Below are 17,686 nucleotides of genomic sequence, written 5' to 3'. Positions count from 1 at the left end.
GACTATGTATGTATAAATGCATGCTTATGATCGTGGTCTCAATTACCTTTTCATGCACCCTTGACGCGCCATCTTCTGATAAAGGTGGGTCGTTACTTGAATTGATGCGAGGTGTACGATTTTTCGAGAAAGTTTTTTTAAAGATTTTTCTGTTTTATGATAAAAAAAAGTATTGTAGAGGTATTCGTATTTTAATTGTAATTTATCTAATGTTACAATAACAAATGATAACAAATTAAAACATACGAGATTAACGTTATTCCCAACAAAATCGATAAATACATTGAATTATTAAGATTTCATTCATATTATCTGAGATGCAGAACATACATAATGATAAACATACATTATTATTGAGTGGTTAAAATTTGTAATTTAATTAGATTAAATAGACTGTACATTAAATCTTAAATCTAGATTCTTGAGTATTAAGTTCATTCTTCAATATTAAATGAACTTTCATTTTTCATAATTCTTCGTAATAGCATTAAAAGTGATCATTTAAAGTAATACTCGATGTCATCGTGTTTTCAAAGTCATTTTCGTCAACAAGTATAATAAGTTTAATACGCATGGTCAGGATTTACATCGTTTACTACAGAAGTAGCTTCGTAAGCTAGTCGTGCTGCCTCTCTTTGATTCGCAATTGCTGCATGTTCCTCGGCTATCTTCTGGTAGAGTTGAATATGTCTGTCCTTCGCTCTCCCCACACTCGCCGAATCCTGTAAGATGGCATACACGATCATCAAGTGAAAGCTACCGTTTCGAATCTTCTCTAGCAATAAAATTGAACCTTAATCGAGTATATTTGTTCTTGTACATTGTACTTTGGGTCTTTCGATTTTAAATCTTAATTTGATTCTTTTACATCTCAATGGTTTGGAAAAACGACACATTTAATAGAGAGTAAATAAACAGTAAATACGTAGTATCCAGACCAGGTAATAATCCTTCAGCTAATTAAACAATTATAGAATTTAATTATTACTGTTTGTTAACAAGCACAACTACATGTTTATTACCCGTGGTAGATCGATTGGGACGCCATGAGCATTTGACTCGGCAATTTTTTGGTATAATCGAAAATGTTTTTCCTTCGCGAGTCTCACAGCTTCAGAATCGATAGGTTGAGCGATAGTATCTTCATAATTTATTAAAGATGCGTGAAATCCACTTTCATCAGCAGCATATTGAACTGTTCGTATTTTATGCTTGGGATCAATGAAGGAATAAGAACCTAAAATATAAACAATTACAATTATATTATATAAATAATTACAATTTATTTATATAATAAAGACAATTTATAAATTGAATACATATTATTTATCGATATTTGTCCTAAATATAAACAGGATTACAAACACGAATAAAATTATTTTTATGTAAAACAATAAACACATGACAGAAGTTAAATAAATATGTAAATATCTTATATATCTTCATATATTATATGCAATCTGTGTATTTTTCTGTCTTTAAATTCCGTATAAATGCATGAAAATCCATAGTCTAATTATAACCTATAATAATGACCTCATAAGAAGCATTAAATAATTACCTTGAACATGTCCAGCGCCATCTCCACTCTCTTGATGAACACGATCAATGTTTCCAGGATATCGTCCCGCCTGGTATTGAAAACTGTAAGGTCTAGGAGGCGGTGGTGGAGTAGTTGTAGTCGTCGTAGAATATTCTGACAAAAGATGCGATACGTCCCCCAGGCAGGGGCTAATCAGAACGATTGCGATCTGATTCGAAAGTATAGTAAATCTAATTAGCTATGTACGCCGACCAATTAGTCGAATGTAATACAAGTTGACGTCACTTTTGTACAATTACAATTGAGTAACAATTATGAATTTAGTTTATTAGATGAATATTTTAAATTATCAATAGAATTACCAATTTAGTTAAAAAGAATATGAAGAATATGTATATATATATATATTCATTAGCAATTCTTTCTATTTTAAGTTCATAGGCAATATTTATAGAGATATAAAACTTATAAAATAAAAAACTAATCGGTAATTGTAATTATGTGAAATAATAAGAAACGAATAAATTAATAATCGTATGTTCGGATGATGAAAGATGAAACCTGTATACGAAGTACATAAATACCAAACTGATTACGGAATCAGGAATAATAACTTCAACGAACAAATCAAAACGCGATGTAACAGTATTTATTATTTCTATTCTTAAATTTTAGTTATTTTTTTAAATTTCACGTATCAAATGTTTTACCGAATGAAACGAAATTATTATTTAAAATACGTTGGAATTAATTGATGCTTTAGTTAATAAAAATTAAGATATATGGTGTTAGTAAAAATTAAGAATGGCGCGATTAAAATATTACGAAGAATTATATAATGATATTGATATGGATCAAACGATGATGATATTAAATATGGTGAAATTGATGTACATACCATTAGATTTCTCATCTTGGCTGCTATGAGTCGACACTTTCGTATAGACGAATCGACATAAACTGAGATACTCTGCCAGTGAAAGTAATATAAGAAACTAACGAAAAGGTGGAGGCAATACGTGTTGAGCCTGTTTTAACATTGGCGCTTCTTCGAACATAGTAAACATTCTTTTTCATAGTAAAATAATTAAAACGAGCAGTGGTGATATTATAACGTGTTTTAACGCGTTAAACATCTCTAGATCGAATCTGTTATCAATTTTTGCTTCAATTTTCAATGAAAATTATGTGAAAAGAGAGATTTTATTGAAATTACCAAATAATTATATCCGAATAAAATTCTACTATATTAAATATATTTTCTATAAAAAGCTAATGAAAATAAAATTCAGTAAAATAAATTCTATATCTGGAAAATCTATGCAATAAAACTACCTATGTATAATTTCATAAGAAAATAATGAAGTGGGGAAATCATTGAGAAACTAATATTATATGAAACAAAATTAATTATAATTTTTGTATATTTATTATAAAATAAATATTTTAGAATAAATTTACAATACGTAGGATAGAAATAGAAAAAAAAAAAGAAGGAAAAACATTTATACTCATTTTATTCACAAATTATCTCAATGGATGGACTTTAACGAATTTGTTTAAATCTGTATAAACAGTTGAATATTTAATCAATATCGAGTTTCTTGAAAGTGCCTTCAACACCAAACAGATCGGTCGCTGTTTTCCCTTTACCTGCTCTCAATGATTCATTAACACGCCTTGTTTGTTCTTCTTGCAAAAACCAGTCACGATTATCCTCGAGCATTTTGATAGACTTTTCGTGGAGTTGCATTAACGGACCGGCCTTTCCACCTGCCTCGTTTGGTAATATATCTACTGGTAAAAATTTCGCTACTGTATCCAAAGTTGTATGTGTATGAAGCTGTAACAAATTAATATAATCAATTATTAATAATATCATCAGCGGGTTTCGAGATTAAAAATTTTTAATTTTGAAATAAATGTGAAGTGCAAGTTGTACCAATACTATTCTATTACCATGTCTAACAATTCCTTCTTCATGAACGGTTTCATCATATTCAGTATCACATCCATCACGCTCGTAATATTCATAAAATGGAACCCTTTCAAGCGAACTGGCAATGCCTCTTGCAAATAAAAAAGATATTTCTTCAAACCCATCGGATTCAATCGAGCAGCATGACCGAATACAACGTTCTTCATATCGAATAAAATGATGTGTCCCTGAGTTGTGCCTTCTTTATAAAGCCACAAATCAAGCACCATGCTCAGGAATTTCATTGCATCGTTATAAACATAATTCGAAGGATCCGTATCGATTAGTCTTCCGTAAAGAATAGCGTAACCTTCTGGCGTTTTCGTCTCTAAGACTTGAATAGTTCTAAAAATCCAATAATTATTAAATTACTAAAAACTCCATAATTACTAATTATAAGGATTAATTAAGAGATCTATATTTTTCGACGCTCAGCTTAAATATCGGGTTATTCAGAAGATTTGTAGCGAAATTTGAAAAGAAATAATCTATTACTGTAAATATTAATTAGAATTGGAATTACAAATAAGGATTAGAATTTTATTAATTAATACACGCAGATCTAATATATTTATAATTTTACGAGCTCTTCTTTGATCATCTTTTCGCTTTTTCGCAATTTCGCCAAATATACAGTAAAAATTTATGTAGATTATTAGAAATATAACGAATTCTCTGAACAACCTGCTAAATAATATAATACGTTGATGATCATTTTTCTTTTTTTTTTTTTTTTTTTTTTTGTGAACGATAACATGTATTAGCAAAGAACAGATAATGGGTTCTGTGCGTGTAATTAGTAATTAAGTGTAATATGATACGTAATATAAGATAATTAAACGCGAGAAGATTAATGCGTGAGATTTTAATTAAGAACAATGACTGTGAAGATGAAGCACGTATGGTATTTGTTAGGCGCCTTTAGTTACTAGATTCAATTTCAGTTGTAATTATTATTTATAATGGAATAATAATACGCTATATATGTATATGGCTTACAGAAATCGAATTCTTTAACGCTAGAGCTATCAGTGACCGAAGTATACCCACATTGTCTGAAAAGATTTCCTTAATTCCTTTGACCCTAAAGGATCTCTATTGGAAAAGAATTCAGGTACGTGGCTCCTCACAGTGTAATATGCATCAATAGTCGTTTTTGTGGGTTCCATCCTATAGTAATTACTATGTAGAAATAACACCAATTCGGGATCTGTTATTTGTGGTAGATGAGGCTGTTTCTTGTACCAGTCTCTTAACATCTGCATGTCTTCCTCTTTCAGGTCTGGATTATTCTTTAACTCATCTTCGTATTTCATTCCTTGGGATGCCATGTTTGAGTTCCTTCAAATATTAGACAAATCTCCTTTATATCATAAGATTCACAAGGTAACTTTAAAACACAGTCTTTAAATTTTGAACAAATACGTAAACTTAATTTTTATCTAACTTTTTACTTATTAATTAATTTGTAGCTTCCGGTTTTGTTCTATCTTTGCAAATTTGCAGTTTCATTGGGTGAAAAGAATGTTTTTCTTATTTAAGATACAGATTTTACTAGAATCTTGTAATTTCCATGTATACATGAAGTATATATCATTTTAAATATCAACAGAAACTATCAACGATATAATTTAGTTATCAACTTCGATACAAGAATAATTTTAAAAAATGTACGATAATATTTATAAAATATTCTTACATATAATAATGAACTCAGATGTAAATTATTAATTTTCCAATGATACAATGTTCAAGCAATAAAATATTCACGATATGAATGATTAATTTTGAGATATCGATTTGGAAAAATTCCTATTTAATTTTCTTGAATAAATTGATGATACTAATATTTTATATTTATGGCCTTGAAAATTTTTAACGAAAGTGGTAATTTGATTTATCGAATACTTAAAACGAAATGTTTGAAAGAAATGGAACACTGTAATACCAAGGAAAGCTTATTTCCTGAAGATCACTTCAACGCGATACTACGGTGGCGGTTTGAATAGTACTAACTTCTTTAGAGATCCGAGTACAATCGAGTGATGGAATGAGTTAATATCAGATAATCACACATAGCGTGACAGTCGAGGTCGTCAGATTTCCAAGTGCCAAATTATATATCTTATCGTGACATGAAAAATCCTATTGAATAGGATTTTATGAAAATTGATATGTTTTTATATAACTACTTATGGTGCATAATAAAATCGATGAGATGTGTAAACATGTAATGAAATGTTTACATAGATAACTTTTACATATGATATTTAAAAGAAATATAAACAATTAAACTTAAGGATGTTGAGCTAGTTAGAAATACTGGGATATATGGAGCAATTAATATTAAGAAATATCAGATAATTAATATTAAGAAATATCAGATAATTAATATTAAGAATATTAGGGAATGTTAGGTAATCTGTTATTTAATAATGATTAACTAGTGGAAATTATTATTTAAATTCTGGAATGTATGAGATTAATTCAAGTACTAAACTATTACGATAAAATTTTTTCTTATCATTCTGATCAAGCAAAAATGTATAGGCGTAATGTACCGGATAGGAATAAAAGACATCATGACGTTGAATAATATGTCCCACGATATTGCAAACAGGAACTTGTCATTAAAGGAAATTATTAGGTTACGGTACCGAAGTCGGACTTTAAAATGATGCACATGTAGACAAAGTGTCAGTTTTACGTTAGATTGCAAGGTATCAGTAATAAGAGTGATTTGTTTAGCCAAAAAGATCGGCGAACTAGTCGATTATTATCTGTATTTGTGATTATTTTGTAATAGTCCATTTATTAGATTAATAATTGTATTGTTTAAAGTTTTACATTAGGTACATGAGTTTTATCATGATTATTTATCAAAAAGAAATACGTGTATAACGAGCACCAGTTTTCTAAAATATCTTCTTACAACTTTGTACAACTTAAATATTTTCTTGAAATTATTTATGAAATTATACATGAAAGAGTTTCATAAAGAATTGAAAGGAGATGATTTCGAAAATTTCCTTCTGATAAATTACCAAGAATATATCTTGTTATCCAAAAAATGTACGAAGCTGTAAATATTAACACGTAGCAATTAGTACGTAGCGGTATAATTAATCGTAGAACCGAAGAATTCTACTGGCTCTAATTACTAGCATACGTTTAAATTTGTATACTATTTTCGTCAAAAATTCCCGTTAATGAGATTGTTACGAACAGAAAAATTAAAAAAACAAGACAACGATTTATCGAACAAAATGAACACAACGCGTGAACGGTAATAAATCTTTATTACTCTTTATAAGATACGCGTGACAAATAGGTTTCTCAGAGTTTAAATATCAAAAATTGTTCACAAAGTCGCATACAGAGAGGAGATTGTTCGTTAAATAAAAAATATGAGATCGATGCTTTCTTAATCTATGTCGAGCTTCTTGAATGTGCCCTCGACACCAAACAGATCATTGGCGATGTTACTTTTTCCAATACGCAACGACTCGTCCACCTTGCCATATTTCATTTCTTCGAGGAACCATTCTCGTTTACTGTCGATTTCATTTATCCGCGCTTCCTGCATTTCAGCTAGCGATCCAGCTTTTCCACCGATTTCGTTCGGTAAGAGATCGAGAGAGATGTATTCTTCCAGCGTTTTTAACGACGAATGAAGATGTATCTAAAAAAGAAAAAAAAGGAATCTGGTGAAATGTAAAATAATATTTAACTTTAAAGAATATATCGGAGAATTTCTAAAGAAATATTTTTACTTGGTAATCGTGCTTTGTGTTTTCACTTGAATTTTATTTTCACTATGTTCAAATACTTCCGTGAGTTGCTAGTACAAATTATTCATTTCAATAAAAATTATCGATAATATTACCAAATATTTTAGATGAGAAGAAAAATAATTTCTTAAGGATTAATATGGTAATTGCGATATCGTTTCACGTACGCATTGAATAATGCACCTACTTCGTAACACTTTTAGCATCGAGAAATGCATCACCGTTGTTGCTCTACAGAGCGGAAAATTATCATTTTATGCAGAGTCTAACATAGATAAGTAATTATTTCTTATGTAAGCCGTCGTCGAAAAAGACATATATAATACATAAATTACAAATGATACACTGATGTTCTCGTAATACGTGAGCGAAATATCATGAAACTAATGTAATGTAATCGATACGTACAATACCAGGAAATTCGCGTTAACTGGTGTATAATTAATTATCCAATAAATACAAAATAAAAATTGTAATTCAACAGATGTTATTAAAATACCAATAATGTCAAAATATTTGGTTTTAACATTCAACATATTATTCATATTCCTTTTATCACCTTTCACGAATAAAATATATTTCGAAATTTGAAAAGGAGTATACATCTGTTGGTATATAAACATAAAAAAGAAACGAATAGAACAGCAGTTTCGGATAAAATTGCAGATACTTTCAATCTTTTTATATTGTTATACAACTATATTAATTAATGATGGAACTAAAACTCTGAATCTCGTTATAAAATTCCTTACCATGTTCCAAAGTTCCTTTTTCATAAACGGTTTTGCCATATTCAGGATGACATCCATCACTGAAGGAGTATTAATAAAATGTATGCCCTTTATACGAACAGGTATGGCTTCCTGAACGTACATCACTAGCTTTTTCATCCCCATAGGATTCATCCGCCCTACGTGGCCAAGAGTCACGTTAGATGCGTCTGCGATAAAAATATAGCCATCGCAAGTGCCATTTTTCAAACCGATCAAATCGCATCCCATGAAGATATTCTTGTTACTATCTTCGAAAGAATAGTGCGATGGATTAGTATCCATTAACTTTCCGAAGAGTATTTTGTAACCATGCTTCGAGAGTCCGGGTAATTCGGAACTGAAACTACAGCGCAGGAAGAGAGATTAATTACAAATTATCTACTAATCAAGAAACTAGTAACATTAATAGGTTTAATTACTAACGAAGAAAATTTCAAATTATACAATTAAATAATAGAAACGATCAAACAACCGATTAAAACTTACACAACATTAAAAGCTTGCCGCAGTTCTTTGGATCCCAAAGGATCTCTGTTATCAAAAAACTCAGGAACATGAGATCTAATAGTAAAAAAATTCTCTATAGTATTCTTAGCTGCCTCCATGCTATAATAATTACTATGAAGAAACAAAATGAGATGCAAATTAGATGGTTTAGGTAAATGTTGCTGTTTATCACACCACTCTCTCAACATTTCGATATCCGACATCTTTAGTTCCGAATTTTTTTTCAATTCTTCCTCCAAGGAAAAAGGATAAGGCAAAGGGATCATCTTTTTATTGACCATTTTCGTTTCGTAATTTAAACCAGTTGCACTGTGAACAAACGAATCAAACAACAAGTTCTTCTGAAGATGCACAAGAATTTTTGTCGCGTTGCGACGATCTTTAGCGTCAAATCCTTGAATGTTTGAAGACTTCTTGATCACTGATTCACGATAATTTCACCGATACACATCGATGCAGGAAAGTCTAACGCGGAAATCTTGTACGCGAATAAATTAATCGTAGGCAAAAACGGTATCACTGATCGGTCTGGAGTCTTAACGAAGACTGAAAGAAACACTGGGCGCGTTGATTTTTAATTCAGACCGTAAATTGATTGAGTAACGTGTGGAGAAGGTAGCATTAGGCCAACGCACGGCAAATGTGTGTGTTTACGATTCAGGAATATTGTAATTTTTGTATCGTTAGAGTGTACGCTGGAAAAAGATGATAATTACGATAGACGAAAACACATATTAGACCATTCTCGATCATTTCATCTATGAATTATGCGTAAACACGGTTCATAGGTGGATATTAGGACACTGAGAAAAATGAGATAAAAGTGGAAAATCATTAGCGACTTGTTATAAGTAATATGTGAATTTTCATGTAAGATAGTTTTATAATGAGTTAGAACAGAGAGAAAGGAATAAGGATAAAGTGAAGATAATATTTCTATCGATAATTATGAAAATGGAGTAATTCGTCTATTCTTCATTTCGGTTAAAATCGGTTAAAAAATGTTTTACCATTATAGCACGAAATTTTCTATTAAACTGTTCGCTCTTATAGCGTAAAACTTGCCCGTGATTGTACAATTTTATAAGAATCTCATATGGAAATATATGTATTTTAAATAATAACCAATTTCATTAGCTTAATCTACAACTATGTTGTAAAAATTCTTCACTGTTATAGTAAAATCAAATAATATAATGCAGAATAGTTGATTGATCCTTTGATGATCCATATCAATTATTTGTATAATTCCTTCGCTAATCTAAATGAATTATTTATATAAATGTATAATTGTATAAATTGTTGTATTCTATATGATGTTATGATATTTGTAAACGGCAGTGTACCTGTATATGAAGTCATAAACAGTAGACTGCATAAACCGATTCAAGTTGAAAGCACCACGCCTAGATTCGTCGATAGAAGCGTCATGCTGTTACACATAATGTTAATTAATTTTCACAGAGGAGCATCAACGGAGGAATTATGAAAGCATCCGCTGGAATAAAAAAGGCATTCACCGGAGCCGCAAAGGAATCGCGACGCTTTCTAATTTAATCATTTTCTGATCTAGTTCCTTGTTGTTCCGCTTTGAACACGGATGTTATGAGTTTGCGATTATCTGCAAAAAAATTCTCAAGAATATAAGATATTTATAATGATCGTAGGCAAAGTTCATTAACAGAAGGTAATTAACAAAATGTACTACGTAAGTATTTACTAAGTATTTATTTTTAAAGAAAGAAGCATCAATTCTTACGCAAAAAAGTGTAATCGTACAGGGTGGCACGTAAGCCCTGTTTTCCGTTTAAAAGTTGTATAACTTTTTTTATTTGTTAATAAATTGCGTTTATTTATTTATTTATTTTTTGCTATAAAATACACAAAGTGGAAATATTTTTAATCCAGAAACGGAAAATAATGTGGCGTAAACGATCCCTGTTTTCTGTATCGCAAGCGTGGACTCTTTCCATTACGTTCTGCATCACAGCTGTTAATGTTTCGGGTCCCAGGGCTTGAATTTCTTCCTGGATATTGTTCTTTGTCTGTTATATTGTTTCGAGTTTATTAACACGCATTCTTACAAATATTTCTACAGAAAGAAGTCGGATGCCGTTAAATCGAGTGACCGGTAAAGCCAGTTGAATTTGGAAGCTCGCGAAATTAAGCGACATAATTATTCGAAAATTCAATTACTTTTACTCGTTTCTCCGTTATGAATTTGTCCATTATAAAGTTGCACAAAAGAAATCAAAAACCTAGGAAGAAGATTTTAAGATATGTGATAGAGAAATCGTTATAAAATTTTTAAATGGGAAAGTACCTGTATAAATTGAAGTGCGCAAAAGTAGAAAGTTTTACACTTATGAACTTATGCATGTAGTACATAGAACTTATATTTATATACGTAATTGCTCATTATTGTGAAATAGTGATTTACATCGTTAGATAACAGCATGCAATACAAATACACGGCAATAATGAAACCTTCAATTTCCTTCAACTTGAACGACACTTTAAGACATGTAGTGCAAATTAAAGGTACGGCAACCCTAAAGCAATTACATTATATTAAATAGTAAGTTTCGTTAACTACTTCTACGAATAACTTAATAACTACTTTCTTAATATATTGCAATCAGAAGGAGGAAATTATAAAAAATTTATATGTAATCAAAATGTAAGACGAGCAGGTTTTTAATTAAATGTTTATACGTATGATATATCTATTTAATTGATCAATTAAATATTTAAATAAAATTCTACCTTGAATTATATAAAAAAAAAACAAAAATAGTATTAATTTAAATTGCATTTGAATAAAAACTAAATAAGATGATTAACGACATATATTTTTAAATTAAATACGTAACACTAATGAAAAGTGGGAAGTTTGGTCATTTTAAGTTTTATTAAAAGATTGGCTTCTAAAAGAATATAAAAGCTACTTCATTCTTCTAAAAATAAAATTATGTATTAATTTTTTATTATTTGTAGATGGTTATTGCCAAACTTAATAATATTTATCTAAAACATTTATTTTTTCACTTATGAAAATCTTCATTTATTATTATCAAAAATATAGAATCTCGAAGTACGTATCTTAATACAATATCAAATAAATTATATAAATCTCATATTGAAGTGAAATAAAATATACTACATCGATTTTATTTTTTACAACAGAACACGTGCCTTTTAATTCTTCAATTTACCGTGAAAGACGATGGCACAGTTGTCGCTGCAGTGTATTTGATCACACAAATTACAACACACTTTCATATACGCGTCCTGTTTTTGCGGCCAAGTTTTCAGGACAGAAACAACAACCAAAAACAAGAACACACAAAAGCTCCGCTCCTTAAATCCAGCTCCTTAAATCCAGCGGCTTAAATCCAGGAACCCAACACAAGAATAAAAACTCAAAAAATTGTAAAAACTCCGATGCACAATACAGCATGGCTACGTCGTACCGTCGCGTATCGGTACTTTTGCCTAATACATCTTATTAAAATTCATAGTTTATTGTGAATTACTAAAATGTATTAAAAAACAAGTCTTGGCAAAAATAAACGTTAAAAAAAAAAAAAAAACTTTCATATACACAGTATACCTCGTTTCCTCGTTAGTGACGTACAAATGCAGTGTGATGCAAAACTGGATTGCATGTTTAACCTACTACGTACTTTACCTGTGACTGTAGATTATTTGTAGTAAAACACATATACGAAGTTGTTAATATACATATGTACTAATGTGTAGTACAAGGAAGTTTATTTTGTTATTTCTTAGCAATTAAAAGATAATATTCCATGTAATTTTATCATTAAATATGATGACTTCACGGTTGTATACACTTTTACACTTAAAACCCTGCAATGTCGTTGAAATCAGAAATTTCATTTTTCAAAACGTTTCTAAAAGCTCCAAACTTTTTTATTGCTCTTCAACTGATGCAATTAAGGATAAAGTAACAGATATTAATGATAAAAAAGCTTACTTATCAGAGAATATTAAGGCTGATAATATAGGTTACACTGAGAAATTAACAAATAATGCATTTACAAAAAGAAGTGAAGATATTGAAAACAATAGTAGTGTGACAAAAGTACATAATGAATTGCAACAGTTATGTAGTATTGAATCTTTAGCAGGAAATGTCTGCAAAGTAAATGATACGTTGGAAGATATAAATGAAGAACTACCAGGACCATTTGATCATTGCGATGAAGATCTGTCTGACATTGGACCTAATATAACAGCAACTTATAATTTTGCAAAATTTGCGAACGACTCACATACAATTCAACAGTTAGTTAAATTAGGAGTTGAATTATATAAATTAGAAGCAAACAAAGAAATACTAGAAATGTTTTTGAAACTCGACTTTGAAAGAGATATGAAACCATACATACAATTTTTACATGATTGTGGTGTAAATTCAGAAAATCTTGGATTCTTCATTACCAGATATCCTAAGGTTTTTAAAGAGAACTTGGATGATCTTCATACAAGAATAAGGTATTTGAGAGCTCATAACTTTAACATACAAATGATACAAAGAATAGTAAACATACATCCTCCGTGGTTGGCTTTCAAGACGCAAGAGATAGATAGCAGATTAAGTTATTTTCAAAATAATTTTCGACTAAATGGTTCTCAAACAAGAAATTTAGCAGTAAAATCTCCAAAGCTCATAACATATGATATGAAACGCATAAGAAAGAGTACCTTTGCTGTAAAAGAGGAAATGGGTTTTAATGTGCCAGAAACACATCTTATTTTGCTTAAGGCACCACGTGTCATGATTCGAGGTAATTAAGATAATTAATGCTAATAATATATTAATAGGAATACATTTATTCTATCTATTTAGATGTGAAAATGTTTTATTTTAATTACAGCCAGGACTGAAGTGGTGAAAACTTTTGATTACCTCCATAATTATATGGAATTGTCACATACTATTATAAGCCAGCAACCACAGGCTTTATTGTGTAGAAAAAGCAGGCTTGAAAGAAGACATAGATTTTTATTAGAATTAAAAAGAGACCAATATGATCCTACAAAACCATTATATGTGTCACTATTAAATTTAATCAAAGGTAGTGATGATGAGTTTTGTAGAAAAGTTGCAAAAGCATCTATTCGAACTTACAATGATTTTCTAAAGAGTTTGTAATGTTGGAAATAAACATAAATTATAAATTAATAAATATTTATATTTTTTCAGCCTTCTTGTTGTAATAGTATAACCTTTATTGTATATATTTTACTTAAATATTAGGTATTCTTACATATTCCTATAGTCCTTTATGTTTACAGTTTTAAATATCTTATACAAAAATGTTTAATGTGTTGTGTCAATACAAGTTTAGGCAATGTAAAAAATTGGTAAATTTTATATTGTTACATCAGCATTTTCTTTTTTTTTTTCATGTTTTTAATAATACGCTCGATAAAAGATTAAGTTACTTCTTAACTGACGTGTAAGATCAAATCATCCATCGTACAAGATATTTTCAAATATTCTATAATACTTTTCAAACTTATAAGCTGATCGAAATATTAATTGTATTTACCCAATTCTATCTTTTTCTGTATTGCTCTGACAGAATGATATAATAGCGAATCTATTAATCCAGCAACTGTAAATACGCCACCGATAATTGCACATGCATTCGTCGCGAAATGACCGAACGATTTCGCTTTTTCTGTATATTTTACCATCAGTGGACTTAATTCATAATTAAAGAATATACCAGGCATTCCAGATTCGCCGCTAAACAAAGACACTTGTCTGGCGTGTCGAGTTACAGAAAATTGATTTGTCAGTAACGTGGAACCATCAGCGCGCACGTAGGTCGTTGGTACAATTTTGATGTAATGATAAAACATCATCGCACCTAAAACAAAAACAACAAAATATCTAAGTAGAGTTTTAACTGCAATGACACAAATTAATACAAATGTGTGTTGAATGAAGTCTAATAGTTTAATATTTCAAAATTGAAAGTATAAGAACTTTCTGTAAAACGTTCTCATAATCGAAATATTTACGTATTAATCGAATAGTCCGCCATTATCATTGACGTCATAGAGAACGGAAATAGAAGAAGCAGCCATCTTGCATTGTAAACGGAAAAACTGACATGGCATCTTCCTTACATTGCTCGAACGAATTGTGCTAAGGATTTACCAGTAAAAGACGAAAAATCGTAATAAAACGAAAACTAATCAGAAGTTCCAAAGTCGTACGCTTAAATCGTGAGTGATGTTAACTATAATGAACGTCAATACATTTTTTTGTGTATAAGCTAAATATGATTTATTCAGATCATGGCTCACAATGTGTTAAGGAAATTTTATAAATTTTATGTTAAATGATTGACTAAAAATTAGTTTTACGTACTAAATTCATTAAAATGAGAAATTATAATTAATGTTGATCATGAAATATCTCTTTAAAAAAAAGTTAAAGTTATATATTTTTATAAATTTATATTCGTAGAATAAAATGCCGGCCGTACCAGGCATGTATCAACAAGCTCCTTCATGCTGGGATAGGATGAAGCTTGGTTTTATGATTGGATTTTGTGTTGGTATGGCATCTGGTGTTCTGTTTGGCGGGTATTCTGTTGTTAGGTGCATATTTATTTATGGTGATTAAATTCTGGACATTTTGAAATGAGAAGCTAACGGTGTGTGTTTATTGCCAGATATGGACTAAGAGGAAGGGAATTGGTAAACAACGTTGGAAAAGCGATGATTCAAGGTGGTGGAACATTCGGAACATTCATGGCCATAGGAAGCGGAATAAGATGCTAGTATTTGAAGACTGATACGTTGAAGATTTAGGATACAAAAAAGTGTAGTATCAAGATATTCTGCTAATTTCTTAATAAAAAGTTTCTATATAACAAGGCCATACCTTCCATTGCTACTACAGTGGTATCATCCATAGGATTCGTCTTTCCTGGGATATTTAGTCCAAAACTCAAATGGCGAATCTTGTGGGTCATGTTAAATTGCGTTGATGTATATGGTTTGACATCATGCACTATAAGTAAAATAAAAATCATAATATTTTAATTTATGCAAAAGATAATATATTTTTTTTCACTTACCATGTACATGGTTTACAGAAAAGCTGTCACCTGGTGCAATGTGAAAACTCCCACCCACTCTATTTACTTCCATATAACCATAGATTTGACAACCTTGAATAAAGGCATTTTTTATTTTCTCTACTGATTCGTGATTTTTACATTGCTTTACAATTCCTACAGCAGGAAGTGCCCAATTTTTAAGTCTATAGGCTTCCCTTACAGCTTCACAAGTATTACAACATCTATGAAGTTAATTGATATTGTATGATGGATATTTTATAAAATACATACATAAATTTTTGTAATACTATACTTGATAATATCACCAGCAGCTCCATAACAGTCTCCACATGCTTTCTCAGTAGTGCTTTCTACTGTCTATGGAAAAAATTATGTTTTAGTATAAGTTTTAAAACTTATATTATAAAAATAGACCTATAAGAGTCATAATTCAATTACCTTTGGTGTTGTTTTACTACGTGCTTTTGTGTCAGTAATATCTACAATAAAATGAAGAAAAAGGTATTAAATTTATATTATTTAACTTAAATATTTTAAAACTTTTATATTATTTTGTACCTGTTTTTTGTGGATCTTCTATAGGTTTCCCATTTAAGTCTAAGCGTCTTTTAAATATATTATGCTTTATTTGTAAATGCTGTTCACCTGTCGTGTCCATTGCATCTATTGATAAAACTGCAATACACTTAATTTAATATACATGTCAGTATTACTCATAATGCATTTATATTCATAAAATAATCTACACCTACCATCACAAGATATCGTAGGTACAATTATATCTAAAGTAATTCTTAATTTTGAACCCCTTGAAGTGTCTACAAACAATTCTTCACTTAGGGTTGGAGTAAGATAATAATTCACTTCGGATATAAATAGAATACCCATGATAATGGTACTAATAATTGTCACTGAAACATGGAGGGGTACATAAATAGTAAACATAGATTGTAAACTTTATTTATGGCAACTGATAACAAATATGTAAACAATAGTTATGAGATAGTGGAAACCTTAACAAATACATGCAAAAATTGAAATACAGTTTCAATAAAGTATAAGGAATGACGGTATTCGATTTTAGAAACAAGAGAATGGTAGAAATTCTACTTCCGTTAAGTATTATCAACTTTTGAGGTTAAGTATGTTTATCACATAATATCTTGAAATAATGTTTCAGATTGTAGAATAGAATAATTTTAAAATTTTTCGACATTATGACGACTGCAGAAAATTAACAAAATTGTTTAATAGTTAAAAGTATACTGGTAGCAGAATAAAACCGATAAGTTGCACACGTTTAAGATTTGACAAGTGAAACATTTTACCAACGGCACCACTGAAGGTTCGTACGAGAATATCCGCCTCTTCGCGCACTTTTGGGTGCACGTCTAATTGCCGTAATATTTGCATGATCAGTTAATAATAAGATAAACTACTCAACACGGTTTGAACCGTGAAATACACTCGGCGTGCTAACTTTTCCCGGAATGCATATGTCACAATGCGACAACTTAGAAACGTAGCAAATGATAGTATTTGATTGGTTGTCGTCGGTGCATCGTGGGTGTATCAAGTGCATTCGATAACCAATCATGTTTCAGACATATTCATAAAGTTCATTTAAAGTTGTTCATTCTTACAGAGTTCATTCTTCAGTTTATATAAAATATTTGATGTTATTCAATTCCAGGTATTTATTTTTTTCCTTACCATATAGAACAATTATAGATATCTTGAAATTAATGTTGGAAATTGGTTTCAAAATGTAATTAACTCATTGTCGTCCCTGTTTATGGTTATAGATCAGAGATACATATTTGTTAAATAGTTGATTGTATTTGTAATAAAATATAATTTCAGCTCTAATTTTTACTTTAGTTCTTCAGATTGAAATATAAAATTCATTCATTATGAAACATAAAACAACCTGTTTATAATTATTTATAAATTAAGTCTTTCAT

General features: G+C 30.0%; 6 protein-coding genes across 7 annotated transcripts; 2 read left to right on the top strand and 4 right to left on the bottom strand.

The window, feature by feature from the left end:
* Positions 1-172: 172 nt before the first annotated feature.
* Positions 173-2,590, bottom strand: LOC139996016 (uncharacterized). Its single transcript, XM_072019987.1, has 4 exons — positions 2,442-2,590; positions 1,562-1,751; positions 1,023-1,237; positions 173-722 (listed from the first exon to the last, which is right to left on the bottom strand). Exons 1-4 carry the CDS (start codon positions 2,454-2,456, stop codon positions 564-566), a joined length of 579 nt encoding a protein of 192 aa, XP_071876088.1. The 5' UTR covers positions 2,457-2,590; the 3' UTR covers positions 173-563.
* A 359-nt stretch (positions 2,591-2,949) lies between these two features.
* On the bottom strand, positions 2,950-5,592 carry LOC139996015 (alpha-tocopherol transfer protein-like). The gene is made up of 4 exons (XM_072019986.1): positions 5,470-5,592; positions 4,572-4,862; positions 3,503-3,866; positions 2,950-3,386 (listed from the first exon to the last, which is right to left on the bottom strand). The coding sequence occupies exons 2-4, from the start codon at positions 4,850-4,852 to the stop codon at positions 3,129-3,131; spliced, it is 903 nt and encodes a 300-aa protein (XP_071876087.1). The 5' UTR covers positions 4,853-4,862; positions 5,470-5,592; the 3' UTR covers positions 2,950-3,128.
* Positions 5,593-6,804: 1,212 nt separating this feature from the next.
* On the bottom strand, positions 6,805-9,368 carry LOC139996298 (alpha-tocopherol transfer protein-like). Its single transcript, XM_072020595.1, has 3 exons — positions 8,572-9,368; positions 8,065-8,428; positions 6,805-7,203 (listed from the first exon to the last, which is right to left on the bottom strand). The coding sequence occupies exons 1-3, from the start codon at positions 8,871-8,873 to the stop codon at positions 6,946-6,948; spliced, it is 924 nt and encodes a 307-aa protein (XP_071876696.1). The 5' UTR covers positions 8,874-9,368; the 3' UTR covers positions 6,805-6,945.
* A 2,489-nt stretch (positions 9,369-11,857) lies between these two features.
* On the top strand, positions 11,858-13,777 carry Mterf3 (mitochondrial transcription termination factor 3). The gene is made up of 2 exons (XM_072020584.1): positions 11,858-13,406; positions 13,497-13,777. Exons 1-2 carry the CDS (start codon positions 12,425-12,427, stop codon positions 13,772-13,774), a joined length of 1,260 nt encoding a protein of 419 aa, XP_071876685.1. The 5' UTR covers positions 11,858-12,424; the 3' UTR covers positions 13,775-13,777.
* Positions 13,778-13,837: 60 nt separating this feature from the next.
* Positions 13,838-17,272, bottom strand: LOC139996294 (endoplasmic reticulum-Golgi intermediate compartment protein 3). Of its 2 annotated transcripts, none has more exons than XM_072020586.1 (8): positions 17,021-17,272; positions 16,475-16,633; positions 16,281-16,397; positions 16,161-16,201; positions 16,015-16,079; positions 15,720-15,943; positions 15,524-15,652; positions 13,838-14,498 (listed from the first exon to the last, which is right to left on the bottom strand). In XM_072020586.1, the coding sequence occupies exons 1-8, from the start codon at positions 17,133-17,135 to the stop codon at positions 14,161-14,163; spliced, it is 1,188 nt and encodes a 395-aa protein (XP_071876687.1). In that variant the 5' UTR covers positions 17,136-17,272; the 3' UTR covers positions 13,838-14,160. The 2 variants fall into 2 exon arrangements, with proteins under 2 accessions (XP_071876687.1, XP_071876688.1); XM_072020587.1 differs by having other exon boundaries at positions 17,051-17,268.
* On the top strand, positions 14,720-15,515 carry LOC139996301 (reactive oxygen species modulator 1). The gene is made up of 3 exons (XM_072020598.1): positions 14,720-14,859; positions 15,104-15,237; positions 15,312-15,515. The coding sequence occupies exons 2-3, from the start codon at positions 15,110-15,112 to the stop codon at positions 15,418-15,420; spliced, it is 237 nt and encodes a 78-aa protein (XP_071876699.1). The 5' UTR covers positions 14,720-14,859; positions 15,104-15,109; the 3' UTR covers positions 15,421-15,515.
* Positions 17,273-17,686: the final 414 nt, after the last annotated feature.

This window comes from Bombus fervidus, chromosome 17, assembly GCF_041682495.2.
Source record: "Bombus fervidus isolate BK054 chromosome 17, iyBomFerv1, whole genome shotgun sequence".
In the NCBI taxonomy this organism is placed as follows: domain Eukaryota; kingdom Metazoa; phylum Arthropoda; class Insecta; order Hymenoptera; family Apidae; genus Bombus; species Bombus fervidus.
The sequence above is the reverse complement of the archived record's forward strand: the minus strand, read 5'-3'. Positions and strand labels throughout refer to the sequence as shown.

Excerpts from the sequence above, each read along its gene's own strand:
- LOC139996016 (XM_072019987.1), bottom strand. Across the intron at positions 1,238-1,561 it reads TGGCGCTGGACATGTTCAAG|GTTCTTATTCCTTCATTGAT; the intron begins GTAATTATTTAA and ends TTTATATTTTAG. Across the intron at positions 723-1,022 it reads TCCCAATCGATCTACCACGG|GATTCGGCGAGTGTGGGGAG; the intron begins GTAATAAACATG and ends GCCATCTTACAG.
- LOC139996015 (XM_072019986.1), bottom strand. The coding sequence starts at position 4,852 with ATGGCATCCCAAGGAATGAAATACGAAGATGAGTTAAAGAATAATCCA. Across the intron at positions 3,867-4,571 it reads AGGAAATCTTTTCAGACAAT|AACTATTCAAGTCTTAGAGA; the intron begins GTGGGTATACTT and ends TTGGATTTTTAG. Across the intron at positions 3,387-3,502 it reads AGAAGGAATTGTTAGACATG|CTTCATACACATACAACTTT; the intron begins GTAATAGAATAG and ends AATTTGTTACAG.
- LOC139996298 (XM_072020595.1), bottom strand. The coding sequence starts at position 8,873 with ATGGTCAATAAAAAGATGATCCCTTTGCCTTATCCTTTTTCCTTGGAG. Across the intron at positions 8,429-8,571 it reads CGGCAAGCTTTTAATGTTGT|TTTCAGTTCCGAATTACCCG; the intron begins GTAAGTTTTAAT and ends CCTGCGCTGTAG. Across the intron at positions 7,204-8,064 it reads AAAAGGAACTTTGGAACATG|ATACATCTTCATTCGTCGTT; the intron begins GTAAGGAATTTT and ends TTTCTTTTTTAG.
- Mterf3 (XM_072020584.1), top strand. The coding sequence starts at position 12,425 with ATGATGACTTCACGGTTGTATACACTTTTACACTTAAAACCCTGCAAT. Across the intron at positions 13,407-13,496 it reads ACCACGTGTCATGATTCGAG|CCAGGACTGAAGTGGTGAAA; the intron begins GTAATTAAGATA and ends TTTTAATTACAG.
- LOC139996301 (XM_072020598.1), top strand. The coding sequence starts at position 15,110 with ATGCCGGCCGTACCAGGCATGTATCAACAAGCTCCTTCATGCTGGGAT. Across the intron at positions 15,238-15,311 it reads GGCGGGTATTCTGTTGTTAG|ATATGGACTAAGAGGAAGGG; the intron begins GTGCATATTTAT and ends GTTTATTGCCAG.
- LOC139996294 (XM_072020586.1), bottom strand. The coding sequence starts at position 17,135 with ATGCAAATATTACGGCAATTAGACGTGCACCCAAAAGTGCGCGAAGAG. Across the intron at positions 16,634-17,020 it reads TCACTTGTCAAATCTTAAAC|TGACAATTATTAGTACCATT; the intron begins GTGTGCAACTTA and ends TCCATGTTTCAG. Across the intron at positions 15,944-16,014 it reads GCTGCTGGTGATATTATCAA|ATGTTGTAATACTTGTGAAG; the intron begins GTATAGTATTAC and ends TTAACTTCATAG.